At 28.2% G+C, this 9,387-nt stretch overlaps 1 protein-coding gene across 1 annotated transcript in view; it reads right to left on the bottom strand.

The window, feature by feature from the left end:
• Positions 1-2,399: 2,399 nt before the first annotated feature.
• The window catches only part of LOC105623400 (calcium uptake protein 3, mitochondrial), a 29,167-nt gene continuing 22,179 nt past the window's right edge, over positions 2,400-9,387 (bottom strand). Inside the window, exons 4-12 of the mRNA XM_012204793.1 lie at positions 7,214-7,261; positions 6,267-6,349; positions 5,421-5,483; positions 4,778-4,876; positions 3,957-4,085; positions 3,468-3,691; positions 3,031-3,188; positions 2,714-2,871; positions 2,400-2,468 (exon numbers count right to left, since the gene is read on the bottom strand). Coding sequence (XP_012060183.1) covers positions 2,400-2,468; positions 2,714-2,871; positions 3,031-3,188; positions 3,468-3,691; positions 3,957-4,085; positions 4,778-4,876; positions 5,421-5,483; positions 6,267-6,349; positions 7,214-7,261 — 1,031 coding nt within the window. The remainder of the gene's footprint in view (positions 2,469-2,713; positions 2,872-3,030; positions 3,189-3,467; positions 3,692-3,956; positions 4,086-4,777; positions 4,877-5,420; positions 5,484-6,266; positions 6,350-7,213; positions 7,262-9,387) is intronic.

Genomic DNA, 9,387 nt, shown 5'->3' with positions numbered 1-9,387 from the left:
GTTGCACGTGATTTCGCACTGCTAAATTTTGACAGGTTGAATGATGTCGCGTAGTGCTGATGAAGCACTACGAAACTCGACTGAAACATGCGAGAGTGCCGCGCGCGATCCTCTCCCTCCTCACGAACTGCGAAACTGCGGTGGTAATATGTACGATACTTTAGTTCTGATAGTTGTGATGGGCGTAGTTTTAGGCACGGCTCGCCAATCGTTCCCGTTCTTTCATCCTGTAGCGTTCGATTGACTGACTGATTGCACTATGCCAAAAAACAGCAATAAACAAAAGGAAGTATTAAAGTACTGATTTAAAGTTGGAAAATCTGATTCAAGCATCTACAAAAACTCATAATCAGAAAGAAGTCAATTTTTTAATATTCATATGAAGGATAGTTTTGTTGAAGTATCTAAAAATTCAAGAAATAGACACAGATCTAAAAATTCTATTTGGATCATTAAAATAATTATGTTATAGGACATTTAAACTGGTTGCTAGAATGTTATAACTTTTTGCAGTATTGTTAACATTTAAGTGTCCTACATAATTATTTTGGTGTTTCAATAAAGTTATTTTCACATTTTTATCTAGCTAAATTTTTTTTTAAATATCTTAACAAAACCACTCTTTCCATATATGTATATAAAAATTGCGTTATAACTTTAAATATTTAAAAGAATTGAATTATATATATAATTATATAATTAATTAAATTTATTTATGAACTTACATCTGTGATGGGACATATTGTACATAAAATAACATATTTTGTTGTTATAATATTTTTCTTTTATTTAGAAATCTCGAAAAATTATTACAAGCCAATATTAAATAATTAATACTGTGTGATAATAAAGATATTTTAACCATTATGAATAGGAACATTTAACTGATAAAAGAATTTTGTGCAATTACATGGTATTTTCGTGATAACTTAAGACTGCTGGAAAGCTGAATTCTTAGACAGTAATTACACAATTCTGAAACTAGCCGGCTTTGTACGGAATCTCCGTGCGTAACGAAGTGGTCTGATATCGCGTTCCGAGTCTGCGCCTTGGCACGCCTTTTTTCGTCGGGTTGGTTCACGAGAGCATACCGGTACCGGTACAATCGGTGCGATGACTGATAACGAACAATTGCGACGCACAGTCGGCAGCACAAACATAAAATTAGACCATCGCATGTAGGATGAATTGTATTTTGTAACATGAAAGTAAGGATACGAAAGGAAATTCTTAATTTGTGTGCTATTTATATGTTTTATGAATAAAGAAAAAAAAATTTACTCTTGTTTAACTAAAAATTTTTTTTCTTGACTGGCTGAGTAGGATGTGAGCCTCTCCATATATTTATAACCCATTCCGAGAATCAAATGTGCAGGATTTATTCCCTACTTTATACGTTTTAATATTTGAATAATTTCGATTTTTGCGCTATATTCCTTGAGATATTTGTAGAAACATTAATATTTGTTTTTAACTCATTTAAAATTGCAAAATTAATTTATGATTTTTAATAATTAATACTAAAAGCACTTTTATATATATCTTATTATATTTAATATTTGTTTTTAACTCATTTAAAATTGCAAAATTAATTTATGATTTTTAATAATTAATACTAAAAGCAATTTTATATATATCTTATTATATTTAAATAATGATTTATTTAATGTAACAAAGCGTTTCTATAAACAAAATAAATATTTAAAATAAAAGATTAGATTAAAAAATATATTTCTTTAGTTTTCATAAGCAAATTAATTGCTATGCAGATTTTCATGTTTTGTAAGAACTTTTTAAATTAACTGCTTCAAATATATCATATTCTCGAATTTATAAATCATTATTAATTTAACAAAACGAATTAGCATCATAATGGTGTCAGCATTACATGCAAAAAATATAATGCAAATTCTTATTATTTAGGTGACTTCAAACTATGTATCAATATTTATGTTCTAACAGAGATTCATGTTTTTCGCCGAAAAATGTTTTTCTTCGTAACATGTTACTTATATAAATTATGTCACATAATTGAATTTCTTCTACACTAAGAAAGTTTAGTTGAATCAATCAATTATTTATTATATTTATTATATTTGTCTATATCCAAACAAGAAATTAATTGATTCAACTAAATGGTTTCTCAGTGTACGTATTCATTTTTTATATATCTTATATAATGTTTATATTAGGACTATAAATATATCCAAATATTGTAATACTCGAATTATTTGAAACAATTATTACTATATAATAGTAACTATTAAACTTACTAATAGTAACTATTAAAATTATTACTAGTACTCAAGAGTATTATAACTTTTTACATAATGTAAAGTGAGTACTATTATCTTCATTTGCATCTTCACATTTTTATGTATTTCATCATGATTCTTTCTTCAAGGTGCTTTCATTTCTTGTTTCACGCAGAATTTGAAGGCCTCCCAACCCTCATTTCGTTGTTGAGACTACAAAACATTATTTATTTTGCATTAATCAACAATGGTTATTACATTTCTATTATATTTTAAATTATCTGAAAATATTATAGTATGTGAGCCTGAGAAATGACAACTATTTGTACAGATCTCTTATGTTTTGTAGCAAGCGTTATTTTGATGGCTTCATTTCACATGAGATATACACATTTTCTAAAATAGTTTTTCGAAAGAGAGACACTATATTTCCAATGTATAAATCCGCGAAGCTTTACCTTAAAACCTCTGTGCAGTCGATCTTTCATAATTGCTATGAATTCTTTATAAGACAATTGGCCGTCTCCATCCACATCGAATAGCGCGAAGACTGTATCGATTATGTGAGTCGAAAGCATCGTTCCCGTGCATATCTTTACTGCGCGTTGAAATTCATCTAGAAAAAGGGATAATATTTTAAAAATGTAACAAAAGTCATTACGTTTGAAACAATTTACATTTAAGAGAAATAAAATCGGTTAATTTAAAATTGTAATAAATACTTTGATGTATAATAAATTAGTATTGATTAAGATTTTTATTATTAATTCTTTACCTTTGGATATAGGATGATCAGCCAATGTATACATTCGCATTGCTATCGAAAAATCATCCAGATTGTTCAGAAATTGATAGAAACGTCGGAATTCCTCGAATGTGATACCAATATGTAAGTCTGCACGATCCAACATTCTGTCCAAATACTTATCGTATCTGTGAATTTAATTGCTTCTAACTTTTAAATTAATTAGGAGATACATTTAGCATGTGAATTGAAAAATATTCAAATTGAAAAATTTGGATGCCATTTATCTTGATTCAATTCAAAACAAAAATACATAAGACAGTTTATAATAAAATACATATGTATGTAAGACATGTAATTTGAATATCTTGCTTATATCTTCATAATTTTTAAAATGTTAATAGTTCATCGTTTCTCATAATTATTAAAATATTATGTTGAGAAGCTTTTATAATTATTCAACTTACTCGTTAGGTTCGAGGTACGTGTATCGTAACAAAATTTTAGCGAAATCCAATTCGTTAATTGTGTTGTGTCCCTTGCTGAATTCGTGAAATTCCAATTCTAATACTTCATGTTGTAAATTCTCCATGAAGTGTTTAAAATCATCGTATCTTAATTCATTAGTACCATCTTTGCCGAAAAAATGTATCATCAAAGTAGTATCCACAGCGTGACGTCGTTGCAAACCCTATATACATTACAAAGTAAATACTAAAATAAATACTCATATTAAAAACTCCTGTTGACTTAAATATAATTATCTGTTTGGATACATTTATTATAAAAATTAAATGAAAGCCTTAGATCTTTTTATTACAAGAAATTAATTGACGTTTTTGTTAGACTATTTAAACGTTGATTATTGTTGATTTTTTTCTAGCTAGATTAATGGATTCTGTTATTGATTTTTATTTATTTTAACTTCTTACTTATTTAAAAATATGTCACAATACCTGATCGTCATCGATGAATTGACCTTGAATTTCTTCTGGTGTTCTCTGACGTTCTTGTAATTGTTCTAATTCCTCTTTGGTTTCGCATCCATGACGGCCCCTCCAAGCGTGACTGAATATCTTCTCCATCTGTACCAAAAATGAAAGTGTGAAAGGAAACAATTATTATTGCGACAGATCGACGAGATGTTGAACACACTTTTTACTAATAGACACATGTGCCGGGATTACATGATACAAAGACAAAATGATGGCAGTATTCCGGCGTCCAGTATTAGTATATCTGAAATAAGTGTCAAATAGTGTTAGAGCAGCAATTATTGACATATTAGAGCACAGGTGTTTTCGATGGAACTGATAAGCTGTATATTAATGATCGATGGATTAGTAAAATTTGAAACAGATTAGTGATGATTATATACATTTGACTGTACTGGATCTGCGTGTATATCCATAAAGATAGATTAATATACATATATTTTAATATATTGTTTATATCTTAGAATAATTAAAAAATTGTATATAGTAATAATATAATATAGATTGCAATTGGTTTATTAAATGGTTTTAATAATTTTGACGTTATTGGTAAGATGAAGTTATTTTATACAATTTTTGTTGTTATTATATATGAAATAATATAAACGTAAAGATATAACGTATAGGAAGTATTAGAAAGCCGTACAATATTAAAATTAAAATATTAAATATTACATAAAAAAAAAATTTTTTGCAAATTTTGCAAAAAGAAATAATATATTAGATGAATATTAAACACAATACGTATTGATTTGCAGCATTTTACATATTTGCAAACTTACATAAGAATTTGTGACGATTTCATTTGATTTATTCGGATGAGTTTTGCGAAGTTTTGCCTTGCCTAGATTCTCTTCGCTTGGAGTAATTATGGCACGTAACTAAACTTGTTAAAATAAATAAAAGAAGCATTAACTTTGATCAGAAAAAATATTATGAAATTAATAAAAAAATTAATTGAAATTATAGCAAAAATAATTTATAATAAAAAATAGTAATTATAAATGATAGTAAATATTAAATAAATTAAAAAAATATAATACATATTACATAATTACATAATTATGATACATTTTTCTTTGAAATGTAACATTCCAAAACTTTATTAAATTAAAAGATTTTGAAAAAGAAGCTTCTTATCTTAGCAATATAAGTATTCTGAAGAAATCAATTAATATTTACAATAAATGCATTGTTAAATATGCATATATATATATATAATATATTTTTAAAAGACTTCAAAAGATAAATAGCTCAAGGCAGTAAATGGAATAGTAAATTATACAACCGTTAAATGAATTTCATAGCTGAAAGAGATATAACGGCATCCTAATATTGATTTTCTAAACATTAGTCAACTTCATCATCGACTTCTGACATCGTTCTGATTGAGGAAAAGTTTTATGAAACTTTTCTAAAACTCACTGCACGTTTTGTTGGTTCGTCAAGGTCGCGTTCTTTCAAGCTACCGCCGAGTAAACGACGAATCTGTGAGAGTAACAAAAAATGTTGATGCTAATTAATCGATAATTAATATAACAGTTTTGTAGTGACAGCAGTTTTTTCTTGGTACATCCGTCCTCTAAATGTTCCCGTTAGCTCACATAAACTAGAGTTCAGTGAAATTCCATTCGATGACCTTGCACATCTTATAATTTTGAAAAGATTCGTAATATTTGAAGATGTAAATATATATATTTGAGGATATATTTTTCTTCTATTATTCCAGTATTGATTCCTAAATGTGTTTATGTATTTATATGATATTTCAAATATCATCAATATATATTAGATATAGGAAAAAGTTTGTGGCGTTTTTCCCGTTACATCTAACAAGAAAAATGCCACAAACTTTTTCCCATATATATATATTAAATAATAAATTTGCATATATTGCAGATTTGCTAATCTATTGATTTTCTAATTTGGATATATATTATTAAATAAGAAAAGATAGCAAATAAAATATAATCAAACAAGTAATGCTAATGAAAAAAATATATTCAGAATGTAATGTGCAATGTTATCGTTTAAATAATTTTATCGTTTAAATAATTTTTGCTCATCGGAAATAAATCCTACTATTGATTTAATAGTTTGTAAAAAAAATATTCATGTTTTATTTTGCTGCTATTAAAAAGAAGCAAAGTAAGTTTTATTTCGTAAAATAGAATAGAAACAATTAATAAATAGTTTTTATTAATAGTTCTAACGATGTGTTTGCATCCGCAATTACTGAAAACGTGCTCGCATGCGATGCAACTATCTTACCACAAGAAATTCAGTTTTGTCGACTCTCTCATTTCCATCGGTATCGAACATATTGAAGGCGATTTGGAAACCAGTTTTCGGCTCTGTAACGAGATCAGTTATCGCCATAAATTTATAGCCGTAAATTTATATTAAATTAAGGTGCTCAACATTAACAAAACATTTTTATAGCGGATGATATTTATATCTAACAAATTTTAAACTTTTTATGCATGAAATGTGTGTGCATATACAGCTTTCTAGATAAAACACAATATATTTTTATTCTAAGAATTTATTCTAAGAATTTTTTTTGAACAATTTGTGAAACTTTTAAATAAACAAAAATTATTAACGCATAAAAAGTTCAAATCATAACTGAATAAAAATTGGAATAATTAAATATTTAGGCTACACATGAATAATGTGCAATGTTTTCATTTAATTCTATTAAATAATATTTATTTTAATCCTAAAATTGTCGCTTTAAAATTAATTAATTGTATGTAAATATCGTAAGTTTTTAAAAATATGTGATTTAATTTTTGTTGAAAGCGAATTTATTCTAAATTTGTCAAAAAATTCGCGGATAAAAGAAAGAGTGACCAAAATATAGGATGATATTTTTTATGAATTTTGAGTAGTACTTTTATGTAACAATGTACACTATTATTTAATATGTATGTTCGAGTTAAATATTAGAATTGTCACACAATGATTTGTGCCATTAAATAAATTGAACGTTCTGTGTAGATTACAACTTCCCCAAGTATATATAAGCGGATAACGGCCATTGTTTTTATGTGAAAAAGATGAATGTGGCATCACATTAGCTGATTTTTTTCTTTCATAACATGGTTTGTGTACCCAACACCGCGATCAATAATTGCGTTTCATTTAAGCGTTTTGTGCGTTTAACTTGCAATTTGCCTTGTAAATATATCTTAAGCTATCGGCGGAAAACTTACTTGTCAGGATGGATAGAAGAAATAGGTACTCCGTGTAAGAAATAATTCCTGAAAGTAAAAACGCAAGCAATTCAGAATCGTGAAACGGTGTGATTAGCAAACTATTAAAAAATTTTACGTTTAGCTAAAATAACTGTGTATTGTATCTATTATTTGATATTTCATTACATATTGTATTATTTCATATATTAATATTTTATATATTATATTATTCATAAATTAGAAACAGAGATTATCAATTTTATCCTTACTTTTAAAATTATAAAAAATTTTTATTGTCGCATCGAGTGGTTTCGTATATTTCGCGCACACGTCAATATTGATTTTGCAGAAATGATATTTATTGTCTTTTTAAATAGTATATATTTATATCGAATTAATAATAAATTCAAAATTTCTATATTTAATTTCATGATTAGATATTTTTCCCGTAATACTAGATCGAGACGTTATAAAAATCTAGACGAGTCGAAAAGCAAATCGTTATATTCCACATGATTTTATCTCGATGTCTCATAAATTCTCGTAATTTCGACGAAATTCTTCCTAATTTTCCCGCGCTAATCCGCATTTAAGGATAACGAGAGGTCTGCAGTATTAAACGCGTTTACGACATTTAGAAGTAGAATATGTCAAATACGTTAGACACGCCTCACGAGATTTCAGGTATTCTTTGAGAGAACCATCGCCTTTGGGGAGGATCAATAATTTAAAATTTAATAGCAAAAGCGAGACCCGCGGACGCATCTAAATTCTGATTTTAAACGTACTCCCTTGCGGCATAGTTTAACTTGTATGTAACATAACAAGAAGGCTACTTTACAAATCGTAGCCATCGTATAAAATTCATGGTTTCGAAAGTAGAAAATAATTCCGTTGTTAGAAAATTAACAATCAAAGGAAAGTAAAGAAATCAGAGTCAATTTATTGATTCGATGATGTTCCATGTATATAAATCTGTTATTTTATTTTATTAATATTAAATATGTTTGTTATCAGAAATTTAGATTAATATAAGTATTAAAACAAATTTAACTAGTATAAATTTGTACTTATTAATGATACTTGTTTTGATATCTAAAAATATCTTTCACATCATATAATGACAAATATTCGTAAATATATATATATATATATATATATATGTCGTTTAATTTTTAAATTAAATAAATGAAACTTGAATTTGTTATCAGTCATGAATATATACGTATATTATTTAAGAAAAGTTGATTTACGGTACTCGTAATTTTTAGAGAATGAAATTTAGTTCAAAGTGATCAAGGAAATAACGTAATGTTGCGAAAAGCAGCGCGTGTCGTTGACACAATAAGGAAGTGTAACAAGTAAATATACGATTACGATCGCCTGAATTAATGAATGCTCAGATATATCGTTACATGAGATGACAATGACGCCATCCCAGTCGTTACGGTGGTTTCTCGTCGATAGGATCCAATCTTCTTAAGTTGTTCTTAATTGTAACGGCCTCGGACTCTACCAAGTGTCCTTAAAAGCGGACTCGTTTATCTGCGCCGGTTAATTCCGCCTCGCACTCACGCGAAAAGGGGAAGAAAAAGACGAGAAACGCAGTTGTAGCGGCAGACATAGGGACGAAGAACTCGTTATTATTGAAGAAAGGTGTGAAACTGACTGCTCTCCTCTCCTCCATCGACATCCCTTATGTCTGTCGATTATTTGCATTTCCATTAGCGCGATGAACGTGCAGTGCACGCGCAAAGAGTAAGGAGAAAACGCAGCCACCGTGAGAAGTGCTGTCGCGTCATTAAACTAATGATACAGCCCTGTCTGTCATGACGAGTGTTTCACGTGGGTGGCGGAAACTTATGTTTAGGATAAGCACTATAAATATCGTAAATACAGGTACTATACATGTTGATTGCAATCGATAGCTCTGGTTATCACATGTCTCATTTTTCTCGTCGAATTGCATACTTCGGTAGAAAGCTCCGAGGTGCGGACTTCAAGTTCGTACCTAAATTTGTGGAGACTTGTCAATCGTACATTTTCCGGTAACTCGAATCATGAAGTTTTTATTATTGGCATTATAAATGCATGAATNTGCATTGTTATTCTTATTCAACACGATTGCCTTTTGTATATATATATATATATATATATATATATATATATATATATATATATATATATATATA

The sequence above is a fragment of the Atta cephalotes genome, assembly GCF_000143395.1.
Source record: "Atta cephalotes unplaced genomic scaffold scaffold00057, whole genome shotgun sequence".
In the NCBI taxonomy this organism is placed as follows: Eukaryota; Metazoa; Arthropoda; class Insecta; order Hymenoptera; family Formicidae; genus Atta; species Atta cephalotes.
Note: the sequence above shows the minus strand (reverse complement) of the source record. Positions and strands in the feature narration are given on the sequence as shown.